The sequence below is a fragment of the Cibotium barometz genome, chromosome 58, assembly GCF_041138505.1.
Source record: "Cibotium barometz isolate CiBa-2024 chromosome 58, ASM4113850v1, whole genome shotgun sequence".
Lineage (NCBI taxonomy): Eukaryota > Viridiplantae > Streptophyta > Polypodiopsida > Cyatheales > Cibotiaceae > Cibotium > Cibotium barometz.
The window spans coordinates 11,540,409-11,558,767 of record NC_141103.1 but is presented as its reverse complement, the minus strand read 5'-3'; the positions used below and the strand labels follow the sequence as shown (position 1 = coordinate 11,558,767).

Below are 18,359 nucleotides of genomic sequence, written 5' to 3'. Positions count from 1 at the left end.
CTGACTCCTTTCCCTTCCATTGTTGACTGACTCCTTTCCCTTCCATGCAGACTTCAAGGTGCCGTTCTTCTCATCAACCAAGTTCTTTTGACAGTCTTGGGTGTGGATAGTGTGACCCTTCTTGTCACAGTAATCACGACTCCCTTGAAACTTCTTCTTCTTCTTCTCATCAGAATGAAAAGATGCAGGGGAGAAGAGATCTTGAGCTGTTGCAAGCACACACTCACAAAATCCTAAGAGAGAACACACACTCATCAGAATGAAAAGATGCAGGGAAGAAGAGATCTTGAGCTCTTGCAAGCACACACACACTCACAAAATCCTAAGAGAGAACACACAAGGTGAGAGGCTGAAAATCTTCTTCTTCTTCACTCACCACTCAACACACCATATACAAAGATAAGAGTACACACAATATGAAAGGTACTCAACCAAATACATACTAGGGTTCTCTATAGTGTGAACCCAACTAAATGAGTTGGCGCTATAACTATGCCAGTCTCTCTAGAATGGCTATGACACAGCCTGTCATCCCATTGGCCGCATATCACCCATGATCTCACCAAACCATGCATTAGGGGAAGGTTGAGGTCTATGGGGGCCCTTTAAGCTGCCATGAGATTAAGGAGATGATTAGTGTGAAGGCCAATAGGAAAAATACATGTGTACAAAAACGTTGGGTTGATTAAGACCCTAAATCTTGTGGTCAAAGGTGGAATCTTACCTTTTTCAGATCTGCCAGCAAAGAAAATCTTCAATATCTTTTTTTTAAATATTTTTTTAAAGGAAAAGTTTCAAAAAGTTACCCCCCCTCACTTCCCTCTTCCCTCCAAAAGTAGGGGCGTGTTTCTCTCTCCTCCCTTTTAGACTAACCCACTTTCCCCATCTACCACTCACTACACCCTCACTTGCAGCCCTATCTTCATCCCCAACTTGAGGAAAGCTCTTTGCTACCACCTACTCAGAGAAAGCTCTGTTATCAGCCTCTTTCTCTCTCTAGCGGAAGCTCTGTTATCAGACTCTATCTCTAGGTCTCTCTCTCTCTGTGTGCAAGCAGGCACCTAATGCAATCTCTCATTAGCTTTCTTTTGAGGAAAACTCTTTGCTACTAGCTACTCAGAGGAAGCTCTGTTATCAGCCCTTCTCTCTCTCTCTAGAGGAAGCTCTGTTATCAGACTCTCTCTCTCTCTCTCTCTCTCTCTCTCTCTCTCTCTGTGCATGCAGGCACCTAATGCAATCTCTCATTTGCTTTCTTTTGAAGGTTTAGCTTTCTGTGTGTGTGTGCATGTGTGTGTGTGTGTGTCTGTGTATTGTGTGTGTGTGTGTATGGATTTGCAGCAAACTTCTTTGAAGCTTTAGCTAGCTCTCTCTCTCTCTGTCTCTGAGCAGGTATTTGCTTTTTTGCCATATTCTTAACATTCACTTTCTTTTCATTTGGGCCATCTATGGCTCTTCAGTGTGTACGCAGGCCATCATCCACTATCGAGTCCATGGCTATTTCCACAGTACAGGATGATGAAGGTTATTGGATTCCTACCGTTTTTAAGCGGTTCATGTGGATAACAATGCAGCCCAGTTTGAGGGGTGCACACAAGGTTCCTCGACGAAGGCACATGGCTTCCACAAGCCATCACTGGAAAGGAAGGATCTTAGAATTCAAAGTTTGCAACAAGGATGGAAAGCGGCTTGCAAAGGTGCAACATGTTTACACCTCAAGCCAAATACATCTTGAAGATGAGAACTCACCACGGTTCCCAACTAACTGTAAGTTTCAGTCCTTGTTTAATGTTTCTTTGCTTTGGAGAAATGCTTGCATGAAGACTATGTGAATATCAAGAACTCCAATGTATTCTATTGTATGCAGATGTTTTCCCTTCAACATGTGTGGAATGGCAGCCTCTAGAATGTTTTACAGGGACCTTCGAAGCATGTCATGTTGATCTAGGTAGGCTTATGTATGCTGGGGAAACAAGTTCCGAACTTGCAAATAGAGGAGTATTTTTCATTGCTACAACATATGTTGTGCCACAGAGGGGAAGGTTTGGAGCACTTGAGCCAATTTCTCCTCCTGCACTAAATAGCCCGGAATGGCCCATTCCAGACCCCACTACAATGGAGAGCTTTCAGCGCAGGATTTTCCATGACATTCAGTCAAGCCTAAAGGTTGCATATGGATCCCACAGGATAAGTGTATCTCTTTTCATGCCTTTACATGTGTTTATTGCTATTTTCAAAGCAGGCAAGTTCCATCGCACCCCAACAATGTGGATAAGCAAAGATGGGGCCTTTGAAGCTCTAGATGATAGACCATGGAGTGGCAGACTGCATCATAATACTTGTCCTGCAAATGTGATTAGTACATCACATAAAGGCAAAGAGAAAGTGGTTGAGCCCCTTAGTATGCTTGACATTTCTGCAGGGCATAGCTATGAGAACATCTGGTGTAAAGAAGTCTATGGAAGCCATGAATGCAAAGCTGTGAAGATCTGGGAGAGTGAAGAATCTTGTGCAAAGGTTTATCTATGATGGTTATGTGGCACATCATTATGCATACATGGCAAAAGTTGTGCAGGTTGTAGAGCCCACATGCATTGATGAGGCTGTTGGAAATGTGTGTTGTTGGGAGAAAGCTATGGATGAGGAGATGGATGCACTATATGGAAATGAGACTTGGGATTTAGTGCAATTGCCCAAAGGCAAGAAAGCCATTGGATGCAAGTGGGTGTACAAAGTAAAACATAACAGTGATGGAAGCATAAGCAGGTACAAGGCTAGATTGGTAGCCAAAGGATATGCGCAGACATATGGCATTGATTATGAGAAGACTTTTAGCCCAGTTGCCAAGATGGCAATAGTCAGAGTTGTGATAGCATTGGCTATGTCAAAGCAATGGTCTTTACAGAATGCATTCTTACATGGGGAAAGAGGTGTATATGTTGCAGCCACCTGGTTATGAGAATGTGAGTCACTTTGAGCATGTTTGCAGGTTGAAGAAAGCCTTGTAAGCTTAAAACAAGCACCAAGAGCATGGTCTGACAAGATTTTTGAATATTTTGTCACTATTGGCTTTCATGTAGCCAATGCAGATTTCTCACTGTATGTGAGACACAGTGATAGAGGGGTTGTACTTGTTGTCATCTATGTAGATGACCTAATCATTACCGGGGATCTTTGATGTAAAGATCTTGCTTAGATAGAAGTTTGAGATGAAGGATCTGGGGGAGCTCAGATATTTCTTGGGCATTGAGGTGATTAGGTCACCACATGGTATTGGATTACTGCAGAGACAGTATGGCTTGAACATGTTGTCCAAGTATGGATGACAACAGGATGTAAGCCTATCTCAATGCCATTGGATCATAATGGCAAGTTGAGTGCTGATTCAGAGAGATTTTGGAGGATCTTGCTATGTATAGGCACATAGTAGGAAGCTTGATCTACATGATGATCACCAGGCTAGATTTGAGCTATGCTAGGTGGTTGGTGAGTCAGTTTATGCAGGTTCCTCAGAATCTGCATTTCGATGCATTGAGACGCATACTGAGGTATGTGAGGTCTACTTTGCATTGTGGACTATTTTATGAAACTGGGACAGAGATATGTGTACATGGGTACACATATGCTGGTTGGGCTGGTAGTATCTTAGATAATAGAAGATCTACGAGTGGCTTCATGTTTTCTTTGGGGAGTGCTGTTGTGACTTGGAGCAGTAAGAAGCAGCCTACGGTTGCTCTATCCAGTATACAAAGACCGAGTACAGAGGTGTTGCTTTGGCAACATGTGAGGTAGCTTGGTTGAGACAGCTACTTGCAGATTTGGGTCTATCAGTGAATAGACAAGTTGTCATTTTCTATGACAACATTAGCAGTATACAGTTGGCCACCAAGAACCCAGTTTTTTCATGCTCACAAGAAGCGTATAGAGGTCCACTATCATTTTATGAGAGAGAAGGTTTTCGCAGGAGACATTGACCTTGTTTATGTCCGCAAATAGGATCAGGTCGCTGACATCTTCACTCACCAAAGCATTTGGGTACAGAGAGAAGCTCCGCAGATTTAGGGCTTCGCTTGGTGTACATGAGATGGAGTTGAGCTCGAGGAGGAGTGTTGAGATATCGAGCTCATCTAGTGAGGCGGTGGACAGTGATGATGACCCGCCTGGGGGATAGGCCCCACACTTACACCACTAGCATTAGGGGAAGGTTGAGGTCTATGGGGACCCTTTAAGCTGCCATATTATGTTTTTAAGTACTTTTGCTTAAGGACTCTAAGCATACTTTGACTAGGCCTGACAAGGGGATCTTTATGCAATCATTATTTGAATTTCTATTTTTTCAAATATATATTTGCTTGAGCTAAAATGGGGGTAACTTTTTGGTTTCCCCAAATTCAAAATGGCTAGAAAGCCTTCCCTCCTCTCTTCCCTCCACGTTTAGGTCCCCCCCCACTTTCTCTCCCCCCCCACTTTCTCTCTCTACATTCTCTCTCTAAGATGCCCTCGTTTCTCTACCACTCTCTCTCTTCCCCTTTCTCACATTTGGGTGTGCCATGGCTCTGCATCTGTGATTAGTAAGCTTCCATAACCTCTGAACTTCCAAATGCAGATATCTCACACTCTCTCATCCTCCATGCCTCATCTTTTTATCATTTTCTGCTCTCTCTCTCTCTCTCTCTCTCTCTCATGTCTTTCCCCCATTGAAGTGCAGAAAATCCCTTTGTCAACCTCCATAGCTTCAAAGCTTACCATTTTCCATTCTTGCATTGTTTACCATACATATCCCCTACTTCTGTCTGCAATCTACATCTCTCTCTCTCTCTCTACTGCATTATGCTGCAAAACCTCAATCTACCATTTTCTATGCCTCTTGCCATCTTCCTTGTCCTTTCTCCTATTACCTAATCAGAAGATCTATGACCTTCTAATATTTTTTACAGCAAAACTTCATTGCACTCTCCTCAGAATACCCTATCCTCACTCTTGCATTGTGTTCTACAAGAAGCTCTTTTCAGCATTGCCTAACCCTAAAGAAAATGCCACTTGAAGATATATCTAACAGAGCACCAAAGTTCAGGTTACATGTAGATTTGGATGCTGAGTATGCTACAATCCGCAGCACAAAATCAAGTGGTGTGACCGATGTGCCATTGGGTACTCTTCGATCACAAGGGCGAAAATGTATTGACCTCTGGACGAATGGATTCATATACCCTATTGACCCGCTCACCAATGCTCCACCTCATTTTGTTAATATCACTACATTTCTTAGTTATGTAGGTGATGGAGCTAATGGTCTATTTGGCTATTGTAGGAGGCTTTCTTTTGTTGCAGCTCAGGAATCGCATTCAAGACTGCATTTCCGAGGCTTATGGCTTGAGTTGCAGAAGCAACACAAGAAGGACATTGATAGGCTTGAAGAAGTGGTGAACAACTTGAAAACTCAGAATCAGGAGCTCCAGCAGAACAACTTTTTGCTTAAGCAGGCCTTTGATACTGAACGGGACAAGGTGAATGCAGCCAAACAGGATGCACGAAACAAGCAACGACATCTTGCAAGCCTGAAGAAGCTTCCAGTAGGCTTTCGACAACGGAAAAGAAAGCGTCAGTCCCTAGAAACCTTGGCAATCCTAAGTGGAGCAAGAAAACGTCGTGTACGAGCAACAAGGTAACCTCTATTCTTGCCATTGTTTTGCAGGCCTTTCTGTTTTGTGAAACATATTGATGTTATTTTGTACTTATGTTCCATGTAGAGATATTGCTGGGGATATGATGGGATATGAAGGTGGTGCTGAGGAATGTAGAGCAGGCATATTGAAACATGTTGTTAAGTTATCAGACATATATAAGCTGCTAGAAGATCCCACATGCAAAATATCTAAGCAAATCCGAAACAAAATTTCTGGAGAGCTGCAAAATATGGTAAGCCCCATACAGATTATGGATGCATGTGATAGTGCTGGTGTCAGTAGGAAGGGATATGAAGCCATCTACAGGGTGTTTACACTAGGTCATCGTGCTAAAGGTTTTCTTCGACCCATGCTACCAACTCCATACAGTGTAACCATGGCAAAAAAAAGTGCAAACTCAGAAATTGCGACCATGTTAGGTGGCTACCGTCATGTGGAGGATGCTCTGCCTGTATGTACTACAAAGGTATTTGAATACAACAAGTACAACAATGTCTTTATTGATTTAAGGACCCTTCAAAGAGCTATGATTTCTTATTATGGTCTAAGCATTGAGGAGTGCCAAGGTCAGGCTGTGTTTGTGTTAAAGCTTGATGAGTGTCAAATTGTAAAAGGACGAAAATTAGAAAGAGTCAGCCTAACACTTATGAACAGGGCTATCAAAGGAAATATGGAACAGGATGATAATCTTCTTGACTGTAGTGCACAAGCCTCAAATTCCAACAAGGGAAGTCAATCTCAGGGAAAAGATTACTATGGAGTGCAATCAGAAAAGAATATATGGTGGTTGGCAGCATTTGAGCTTCCACAGGAGACGAATGATACATTGCGATGGTACCTTACCCGAACAGGCATCCCAAATGTCATATCATTGCAATCAAAAGGAGAAACTTTGCATGTGGAAGATGTAGGAACATTTACAGTTGAGTGGCACATGGCAGGTGATTTAAAGACATTGAAGTGTATGCTGGGATGCAAGCTAGGAGCAAATACTTTTTTTCCATGTATTTATTGCTGCCATTCAAAATCAGAGTATATTGATCACGGCAAAGCTTCAGGCAAGGTTGCAGCCACCAAGACGACCAAATCTCATGCAAAGGGCAAGAAAAATGTACAACCAACTTCAATGAGTGCAACGCAAAACAAAGATCCAAAGAAACCTATGCAGTGGGTTAATGGCATCATGAATTGTAATACCAATTGTCCGCCTAATCGTGATCAAGAAGATATCTCATGGAGCCCTATATTAGAGATTCCACTTTCCCGTGTTCATATTTGCACGCTTCATGCTAGGTTACGCATAATGGACAAATTACTGAAGTTACATATCAATTATGCATGGAATATGGAGCCTGAACATCTTCGCAACGAATGCATCAGTAAGCTGGAAGATGTCCTTTCAAGTGTGGGGCTTCATGGTGGTGCTGTAAAGTTGACTAAGGATACTAAAAAGTCAGGACCGGGTCAGGATAATCCAAACAAAATATGCATGGGTGGGTCCAAAGCAAGACACCTTCTCTCAAATTACGAGGGGTACAATAGTCACACAAAATATGAATTATGGAAGGCCATTTGTGAATGCACCACTTATCGTGGGAATAATGCAAAGCTTGGTCTCAAGCGGGCAAGGCTGTGGGAGTCACTTGACAAAATGATTCAATTGCTAGAAAAGGCTCCACTTGTTGCTGAGGAGATTGCAAACTTGAAGACTGCAATACATACATTTACTCAGCAAATGGTTGATGCATGGGGAGAAACACATATCACCCACTATATGGTATTTACCTTTCTATCTATTTACTGATATTAATCGCCAAATAGTAAAATTCTGATATGATCTTTGTTGCAGCACATTATATTTGCCCACGCACAGTTTTTTCTCGACGAATATGGTCCAATGGCAATTTGGAGCACCCAAGGAATGGAGCGCTCTCATTATCAACCTAAGGCAGCATACTTTAAGAACACGCGACATGGTGGAGGTGGTAAGGAAAAAAGTAATGCCTTGCATGAGATGTTTAATTGGTTTTATCGCAGTTTGGGAGGTCGACGCCGACAGAAACCAAAAGGGCAGGTGTCATTACTACAAAGGGTTGTAAAAAATGTCAATCTGCAACGAGCAATTGCATGGCGAGCATCAAGTGTCGTGCATGGGATGCGTGAGTGGTTCGCTGCGCGGAGGCGTATGGGTCGAAAATGGGTTCCATATTAGAAAATTGTAACCTTTTTTAAGTTAGAGCTTTTTTTATTAATGTCAAGATTTTTTTTATTAATAAGTTTTTTTTCAAAAACTATATAAACCTGTGAAAGTGAGTTTTAAAATTACATTTTCACGTTCATTCACTCGTGTAAGTCAATGGATGGCTAGAACTAAGCACACTGCACGCAAAACTGAGAACCCAAACGTACCGTCTGGTGCACACAACTTAATACACGCAGTAGCCGCGGCACAGGCATTTCAACAAGTGCAAAAACGTATCAAAAAGAAGCATACAAGCATGGACAGAGAGGTAGAGACCCGACAGGAAGATGTACAGCCGGATGTGTTCTCAGGACTGGACAATATTGAGGATGTCTCCAAGCAGCCTGGAGACACCGGCTCATTTAGAGCCACGCGTACACCATTCCCCCGACCTCTCTCAGAGGCTGAGCAGCAGGAGCGTGTGCTGGAAGAGCAACAATGCCAGATTGATGAGGAGGAGCATAGAAGAAGAGAGCAACAGCAAGCCCTATTCCCTCAGCAGCTACAAGAGGAGCTAAGGGTCGCATTTGAGGAAGACCAGGAAGCACTTCTATGTATTGAGCAAGAGCAGTTTCAACAGGCTGCTCACTTCTATGAAGCAGAGGAAATAAGCCATCGTGAAGAGCTGGATAGGCTCTTAGCACAAACACTACATGAGGAACTTGAGAGGCGTCAGCCCCCGTCTCCACCTAAAAAACAAAGAATAAAGATTCGTGTCAAGAGAAAGAAGGAACGTGCAAACAGGCAGCAAGAGGTGGAGATGGAAGAGGAGGATCGACGACAAGTAGAGGAGCAAAGGGAGAGGGAAAGACTGGAGCAGGAGGAGCAAAGGGAGAGGGAAAGACTAGAGCAGGAGGTGCAAAGGGAGAGGGAAAGACGGGAACAAAGAATTCAAGAAGCACGCAGATTAAAACAAGAACAAGAAAAGAAGAAGGCAGAAGCAAGTAAGAGAAGACTAAATCTAGATCCAGCCGAGCAAGAAAGGCGAAAAAAATTTAGAAATGATAGACAGCCATGGGAAGAGAGGTCGCATCCACCACCACCCCCTGTAGCCAACAAGAAGAGAAGATGGAAACCAGCGACCGTGGCTCTGCGAGAAATCAGAAAGTACCAAAAGAGCACAGACCCCATCATGGCGAAGGCCCCCTTTGCAAGAGTTGTAAAAGAAGTCATCGACAAGTACAGTGACAGGGTCACTCGGGTACAGAGTACGGCACTGGAGGCCCTCCAAGAGGCGTCAGAAACAATTTTGGTCTCTCTGTTTCAAGATTCGGTGATGTGCCATGCTCACGCCAAAAGGGTGACCCTAAAGTCTGTTGACATGGCACTTGCACTACGTTTACGTCAGGATAAAGCGCTCCATCAGGAAGGCTTTATAGGATAGGATTAAGCTTTTAGGCGGCGGCCTTTGTGCCTTTTGTAATCTCGACATTGTAATACATTTTTTTGAATCTATAAGATATTGTCAATGACTCGTTAACCAACGTATTCATTTGTTTCAACTGTTATAAAAGCAGACATTTCATTTCTTGTACTGTTGTTTGAATGAGAGAAACTGTTGATCATGTATTAAGAGCCTTAGTTAAACAGGAACAAAATTTATATTACTGATAAGGTGATTGTGAAACATTATCTTGTTATACGTGGCATTGTTGTTGGCATTGAACAGAGGATCCTTACATAGTGCAGAAACAAAATTATATTGAATTTATTTTCGGTCCGAAAAAAAGGCTTAAAGCTCAATAAGGCCTTAGAAAAGCTCAGGGACAAAAAAAAAAGTTATTTGGGGCTCAAAATCACCTGGTGAAGTCTGGCATTAGATAGAACATTTTTTAAAAAAGCAACAGTTTTCTTTTTTTTTTATGGTTCTAGGCAGAGTAATCATCAAAATAAAGTGCACACAATGCATTTTTGTGTGAAAAAATGATCAAAAAAAGGGCTGTGCGCTACGGCGCGAATTTAAGCCTGGCCTGCAATTTGAAAGGCTGAAATTTGCGCCGTAGCGCACAGCCCTTTTTTTTTAATTTTTTGACTCTATCCAGCATTATGTGCACTTTTTTGATGAAAAATATGCTTACAAATATCAAAAAACATAAAAAAATTCTGATTTTTTAAAAATTGTTCAGATTTTGTACTGCCAGATTTCAGCTTGATGTTAAGTGACATTCAAAGAACAAATATTTGATCATTATCAATGAAATTTCCTACACATTCACATGCCTGCCAAAAGTTTAGAGGGCACAGTGCTGACACAACAAATAAACAAGAGAAATGGTTCAGACTTCTTAGAAACATTACAATTAAAAAAGTATACATTTTGTATTGATTTCGTAGAAAGAAAATTACAAGTTCCTGAGAAGATTTCTGAGAGCTTCTTTAGCTTCATCACTCTGTGTGGTTTTCTCACCTAGGCTATTAGCTATAATAATAGGATTGGTTACACCTTTGGAGATTGAAGTGGCACAGTGGCTTAGCACGTGGCCGGTGTAGTTGCCTGCAAATGTGTACATGGCTGCCTCCCTGCTAATAAGTATACATTTGTTTGCATTATTTGCTAGCCCATCTTCGGTGAGAACCCCACTTAGAGCTTTACACTTGATGAGCTCTGCTTGGGCCTCCTCAGAGTACTCTAAATGGATTACTCGAATAATGATGGAGAGAGGCTAGGAAGGTAATGAATCAGGGAGGTGTCTCGTCCATCGGATTGCACACGAACTCCACCTCCACGTGCAGCAAACTTGTCAAAAATATAAGCTTTCTACAAGAGAAAAAAATCAGGTGTTAGTAATAACTCACTTATAAATATGAAGGCACAACTTTGATTTAAACCCACCTCAATGTCATCATCACATTGGCTAATGTGTGGGTTGCATATGTCTATACTACTTCCACGCTGCTCAACTGATGTATCTACATGCAAGCGCTTATGTGGTTGAAATGCTTCTTGAGGGACACTTTCATACTCTGCTGCTACATTTTCTATAGCAACAAGAGCATTGGAAACAGTTTCCTCAATTGTACGTTCTGTATCATAACCTTGGAATGCTAGCGCTTTGGTAAGATCATGGTCATCAAAATCAATCTGTACACCTGCAGTCTGTTGCTCAAGTGTGTCTTCTTTGCAGAAACCAGACCCAATTGCTAATATGCTTAAGGCCTCATCCTCCCTTAACCCCAAGGATTTACAAATGTCATCAAGGAAAAGAAATTCCTTGTTATCCACGATGATGGGATTCAAAGTGGTTACATCCAACTCAGGGATCTCTTCCACAATTTCATCCCCTTCGAGGTCACGATGAGGCTCTTCATCCTCAGTTGACCCTTGTTGGAGAAGCACCAAGGCCATGGACGCTTCAGCTTCTTCTGAGAAAACCTCTTCCACCTCGCCTTTGGATTCCTTCACAAGAGCTACTTCCTTTTTCACTGCCTTTCCCTTCTTTTTTTCTGTATCCCTGGCTTCTTGCAGAAACAGTGCTAACATCATATCCCATGAAAGGAAGGTGGTGCCTACATTACCAACCTGCAATTCATAAACGGTGTCATCATCTTCAACCCTATAATTGCTAGATGTAAGCCCTTTCAAAAATCGGTTGAGCCTGAATCGGAACGACTTGTCACCATGGTACAGATGCCTGATTAAGTCCACTGGAACCCATTTAGTGGTGGATTCAGGCAATTGCACGACATATTGTGCCACTACATCATTCATGTAGTGGACCTGCTCTTGAAAAGCCTCTGCATGAAGGTCTATAGTTTTTTGCATATCGATCACCCCCTCAAAAATGGCGATGTTCTCACCTGCACCTGTTGAGAGCCCAATTTTCTCAAGTTTTGCGCGTAGTGAGTTAGAGCTTGAAGCCATGGCGGGATATTGAAGGGAAATAGAAACTGCAAGATCTTAAGAATGAAATGAGCTTTATAGAGCAAAACCTATTCTTATAAAGCATTCCACTATAAAGTTTAATAAATTTATAGAACATACTTAAAAATTTTAAAATTAACAAAATTAAAATCCAAATTGTAGTGAAATACAGAGGACATTGGGACTATGGTGCAATCAATAATTTTGTATTCAGAAGTACACCGCTACAAATTATCGCCCAAAATCACTCAAAATGTTACCTAAGTCTGCAACTTAACAGTCTTTCAAGCTAAGGATCCTAGGGGGCTCCAATGACACACAGAGTGTATGTTTCTCTGACCTTTGACGCATGGGTCGATTAGAAACAACAAACTTGAATTGGTTCCTTACATTAAAGGACATGACAATATGATCTCTCAACTGAGCAAAATTCCAATCATCATTAACTACCACTGTATGCTCCTCTCCTGGGTGAACTTCAATATGAAGTTCTACCTCCTCCCTAGCATAGAGATCAGAGTCCAAAGCCTCCCATTCACCATGCGAGCATTTCCACCTTCCAATAGGGTACACCATAGTTAGATTTTGCTTGCCTATCTGATACCTGCATCCCACTAGATGAGAACTCTCCTAGTCCACTCAAAGACTATGATTGCTGACTTGCATTTTGTGCAACCACATTTCCACTCACATCAGTCCCAACAGCTTCTTTTTCAGTAGCATACCAGCTGCTCATCCCATCAAAAACATCCCTGCTTACCCGCAACTCACGTGTAGCAGGGTTATAACACTTGTATCTCTTTTGCTTAAGGGAATATACAATAAACACACATTTTTTAGCTTTTGGATCCAGCTTAGTTCTCAGCTCATCTGGCACATGCACATATGCAATGCATCCAATGACTTTCAGATGAGACAAATCAAGTTTTTTACCAGTAAACCTCTCCTCTAGAGTTACATCATGTATGGCTGTAGTTGGAGTTCTGTTCATGATGTAAACTGTTGTAGAAACAGCCTCAGCCCAATAGCTATGCGGCATATTCTTCTCTTCCATCAATGCTCACGCAATCTCAGCAATGTGCCTGTTTTTTCGCTCACCAACTCCATTTTGCTGCGGAGTGTATCTACATGTAAACTGTCTCCAAATACCATTCTTCTTCAAAAATTCAGAGAACTCATTGGAGAAGTACTCTCCCCCTCCATATGACCTTAGGCACTTTACATATTTCCCTGTTTGCTTTTCAACCATAACTCTGAAATTCTGAAAATGAGTGAACACCTCACTCTTCTCCTTCATGAAGTATACCCACACTTCCCTTATGTGGTTATCAATAAATGTCACATAATACCTGTAGCCTCCCATGGACATGGTCTTTGTAGGACCCTATACATATGAATGCACAACATCTAGTGCATTTCTGCCCACATTTCTATTACGTGGAAATCTATGCTTTATTTGCTTTCCAAATTGGTATGCTTCACATATTCTCTACATATCTTCAACTTTAAACTTTGGCAGCCCTGTCATAATTCCTTTAGTCTGCATAGACTTCATTCTCTGCACATTCACATATCCAATTCTTTTATGCCAAATGTCTATGTCTATAACAATTCCTGAACCATTTGCAAACATTGCAGCACTCACTTCAGACATGCTTACATCCAATGTAGATATTTTGCCTACTCTGTTTCCTTTTGCAACCAACATGCACTTGTCTTTAAAGTCTTCAACATAACCACCATCAGGGTTAAACCGAACCTGCAAACCTTGCTCAATCATCTGGCCAACTGAAACCACATTCTTTGTTATATTCGAAACATGCAGTACATTTGCAAGGTACTTCACTTTGCCATCTGATATAGACAATGGCACATCTCCAACATGGGCAATTGGATAAGCAGTGTCATCCCCTATTTTCACAAAACTTGGTCTTTCAAGGTTTTTCATCTCCTTGAACCACTCCCCATGACTTGTCATGTGGTTCCAAGTACCTGAATCAATGTACCATACATGATCTTTATATGTTGCTTCAACATTTTCAGACATGGCATTACCAACATGCTGCATATTAAATAACCTTTCATTATCCTCATTGTTTTTGCTCAAGGATTCATAGTTATTTTGCTGCAATTTTTCATTTTGCATGTCAGCCTGCTTCTTATAACAATATGCCTGCACATGTCTAGGCTTACCATAGCCTCCAAGCATGGAAGTTGTTCTTATCAAGCTTCTCAGCAATAATCTGGTTTATGCCATAATTTGACATCTTGCCAGACACACAAAAATTTACCATCACAAACAGCACTCTGGTTTGTCCTACAGAAACTGCTATATTTTCTGCAGTGGTACTGTACTACAATCAAATATCACAACTAGTGACCTCAATGTGCATACATACACCCAGTGGCAACTGTTGACCTCCTTGCAGAGCACACAGAGTGTTTGCACAACCAATTTATCTTCTTGCAGTTTTTAAAATAGAGTTCTACAGAGAATCGATGACTTACCCACAGTGCTCGTCGAAATCGCCTGTTTTCTGAAAAAACGGAGGTCGTAATACGCCAAAACACGTTTTCGGTCGAAAAAATGCTGTGCGATAGGACAGTATATAGTTGCCCTATAGCTTTACTCTCACGAAGAAAGCTCCTCAAACAATCAGAGATCGTTTGCCGGTGCCTCCCGTAGAACTCCCAATAAGAGTGTAGTCGCCAACACAAACAGGGAAGAGTAGTTGAAGCTCTTATTCTGGTACCGCTTCATGTACTTCTTTTGCTTGCAGCTCAACCCTTAGCATGAACCACGCTCTAATACCATCAAAAGATAGAGGGGAGAAGAGAGCTTCAGCTCTTGCAAGCACACACACACTCACAAAACCCTAAGAGAGAACACACAAGGTGAGAGGATAAAAATCTTCTTCTTCTTCACTCAACACTCAACACACCATATATAAAGATAAGAGTACACACAATATGAAAAGTACTCAACCAAATACATACTAGGGTTCTCTATAGTGTGAAATCAACTAAATGAGATGATGGCACTATAACTATGCCAGTCTCTAGAATGGTTGTCACACACAGCTTGTCATCCCACTGGCCGCATATCACCCATGATCTCACCAACCATGCCAGTGGTGTAAGTGTGGGGCCTATCCCCCAGGTGGGTCATCAGTGTCCACCGCCTCACTAGATGAGCTCGATATCTCAACATAGAAGATGTCGTGCCTTTGCTTTTAGCATTGGCCAAAAATGCAGCATCACTACCATCACGAGTCTTCAGCCGCATCTCCTCCTCAAGTAGCATAGCACTAAATTATTCAAATGATAAAGATGGTACTCTAACCTGAGTGTTTAGTGATGTAGCCAAGCCGTCATACTTCTGTGGAAGAATTCGGATGCACCTCTAGGCCAACTCCTCTCACTAGTGTGTGTAATCCGTAGAGCAGTCATTTGATCTCGTAGATTTTTGATCCGCAAGATACATGATTCAGCAGCTTCTCCTTCAACAAACTTTTCAGCAAGCTAATTCTCTAGGTTTAAAATCCTGGTCTGATTATGATTCTCATACTGATTTCTCAGTATGATCCAAGCCTCTATAGCCTTGGTAGTATGTTGAATCAGAGTGAGAATAGAATCACTTACGCTGGTGATGATGGCACAAAGTGCATCAGCATTGCGTCTTCTCCATGCCGCCCGAAGAAGTGTAGCATCTAGGCGGAATTATGTTTGTAGAGTTGTTGGGGTTCGAGACTTCCCCTGGTTTTGAATCCATTCCCATAACAATTTTCTAGGAGCTCATAAGAGTCTAGAATGGCATTAATTTTGAATTTCCAAAGAGTATTGTTTATCCCATCAATCTTGCCTTCTGTTTGAAGGCAGGTGGAGGAATGCACAAGACTGGTGCAGCAGCAGAAGCCATGACTCCTAGGGTTCTATGCAAAGAAAGACTAAACTTTATACACTATTCCTGCTAAGAGAACCTATGCTCTGATACCATATAAGAATATAGCACAGCAGAAAGAGATATCAAGACAAAGCACAATAGACAATGCAATAGATACACAATGGAGAGAATTTAAAATGCTGATTATACCAAAGAGATGCAAGTGATGGTCCTGTCCACCTGTGCGCTCTCAAGTAGAGCTTAGATGGTGATCTAGACAAACTCTGGATGGAGTAAGTACAAGGTGTAGAAGGGGGTGGATACTCTCACAAGCATTGGATACCTTAGCTCATGGGCAACCATGTCCATATATATAGTACTATAGGTGGTGTGGTAGACATGTATACAATGAGGGTGGTTACACTACATAGACATGATCACTGCTCATGTATCAAGAACACGGCCCACTGACCACCGACCACTAATGATGGACCTAGTATCTGAGGAAATATTCCTCATACAGTAGCCTCGGGGCAATGCCCCGGACCCAGCTAACGCTCATATCCCTAACCATCATCAATGGTCATAATAATGACCCTGTCGGCATCTAAGCTAGGGTTCCCACTAAATACATATACACCATGGCTACTCCTTATAATGGGGGCCTAACAAATGTGCATTATATAACATCAAATTGCTAAGAGGTAGGCATTGAGTGTATACTAACATATTATACATTTCACATTATTTATAGATCTCATCACAATGATTAGAATGTTTGAAAAGTCTTTTAATATTTGGTTACCTATATGTGGGCCTAGATATTAGAGGACCGATACTCAACATCTTTTAGGAAGGTTATCTATGAAGGCCACAAAAAGTATCTCCCCTGACAACCATGAGTTGCAAAAGAGAGATTTCTAGGAAGGCCTCCTCGTGTACTAAAGCTAAGCGATTGGAGGAGGGCATGAGAAGTGGATCCAAGTTGTTCATCCCCCATAATGAAGCGGCTATCCATCTTCCATCTACTCCTATATCATCTTCTTGAACCAATGCACATATTTACAAACATAGTGAATATGCTTTGGAGAACCATCCCAGGTGCTAAAGAGAGTAAGGCAAAAAGGGATGATCTACAAGAGGTGGATTGCATGAAGGACTTATGGGCATTGAGCATACTTGATGGGAAGGTGATTCTCCCTAGAGCACCTTGGGCCTTGGAAGAGTAGCGACGTGCAAGGAATTGCATCAGTGAGTTCCATACTCCCACTGGTTGCAAGCATTGCTTGAAGCGAGAACTCGTAAAGGATAAAGAGCATAGTAGCTTGAATTCTCATGACTAGCATAAAATCCTATAGTTTGTACTACCAATAGCTCTTTAGGATTGCCTCACCAAGGAGACAAGCATAGAAATATACACGATCCATACAGTGATACAATTGATATCAAGCAGCTCACTGAATGTAAATGAGGTTTTCTTTGCTTTGGGGAAGATAAAAATTTTGAACCAAGTAGCTCACTGAATGTACCTTTTCTTGAAGAGGTTAAATGAGGTTTTGGAACACGATTAAAATCTAAATAACCTCTAATATTGATAAGACAACTCTAAAGACAAGCTCAAACCCAACCTCTAATAATGATGAGATAACTCCACAAAGACAAGCGTAAATCTAGCCTCTAATGGATAATTTTGAGCTTGATTAGTGAGTGCTACTAAAGCAATTAGCAAAGTACTTTGTTTTTAATGCAAAAAATAACCGATTTGGGAATCAACAATAGAGTACTAGAATCAAGGGACAAATCAATTTTGATTACATAGAAGTATTTAGCAACACTTGAATGAGATATTAATTAGAGGCATGGGATACAAAGAAACAACTCATTGACTAAAATATATGTGTAATTTATAATTTCAAGAGACACTCTCTAAGACCCATATAGAGATTGGAGTGCCACCACATCTAGAATACTTGATGGTTGCTCATCAAAGTCAATGTCGAGATTTTGTATAACATTAGTATATAGTCTATTTTGACAATAGATAAGCAATAGAACATATTTAACATGTGTAGATTTGGGTTGCCATCTTAGTGTTTGTTTTTCTAAAACAAATAGTTATTGTTGATGATATAAGTGAATCATAGAGTATTCACTTCTATGCTTGGAAGGCTCTGCAAGAAGTACAAAAGCTACAAACGCTCGTTAATGAGCCGATTAAGCACAAGGGCTACAATGAGGCACTACAAGACAATGCTGCCATACACGCGTTTCATACACGCGTTAAATTACGAGCGCGTGTATGGTCATGCGTGTATTTGAATAGAATCGGGCGCGTGTATTTTATCATTTAAGTTCGCGTGTATATTTGCATTTATCAACGCGTGTATAAACGAGTTTATATACATGCAGTAATAAACGCATCTATACATGCTAATATACACGGATTAATACACGCTACCATACACGGATTAATACACGCCACTATACACGGATTAATACACGCATGGTAAAGAAAAACTGAAGAAAAACTGAATTCCTTTACAAAATTAAAAACTATTTTCTTTAAACCATCTCATAGTACATTACAGTATACATCATTACACAATCCCACTACATGCATTTACAACAATGAAATATATTCAAAAATAAATCATGCATATGAGATGATAGAAATGTCATCAATTTAGA

At 41.2% G+C, this 18,359-nt stretch overlaps 1 protein-coding gene across 1 annotated transcript in view; it reads left to right on the top strand.

Moving 5' to 3' along the window:
* The first annotated feature begins 3,495 nt into the window (after window positions 1-3,495).
* Window positions 3,496-18,359, top strand: part of LOC147605899 (uncharacterized) — a 115,809-nt gene continuing 100,945 nt past the window's right edge. The window contains exons 1-3 of the mRNA XM_086792563.1: window positions 3,496-3,545; window positions 5,072-5,662; window positions 5,748-6,098. Of these exons, the coding sequence (XP_086648689.1) occupies window positions 3,496-3,545; window positions 5,072-5,662; window positions 5,748-6,098 (992 nt within the window). The remainder of the gene's footprint in view (window positions 3,546-5,071; window positions 5,663-5,747; window positions 6,099-18,359) is intronic.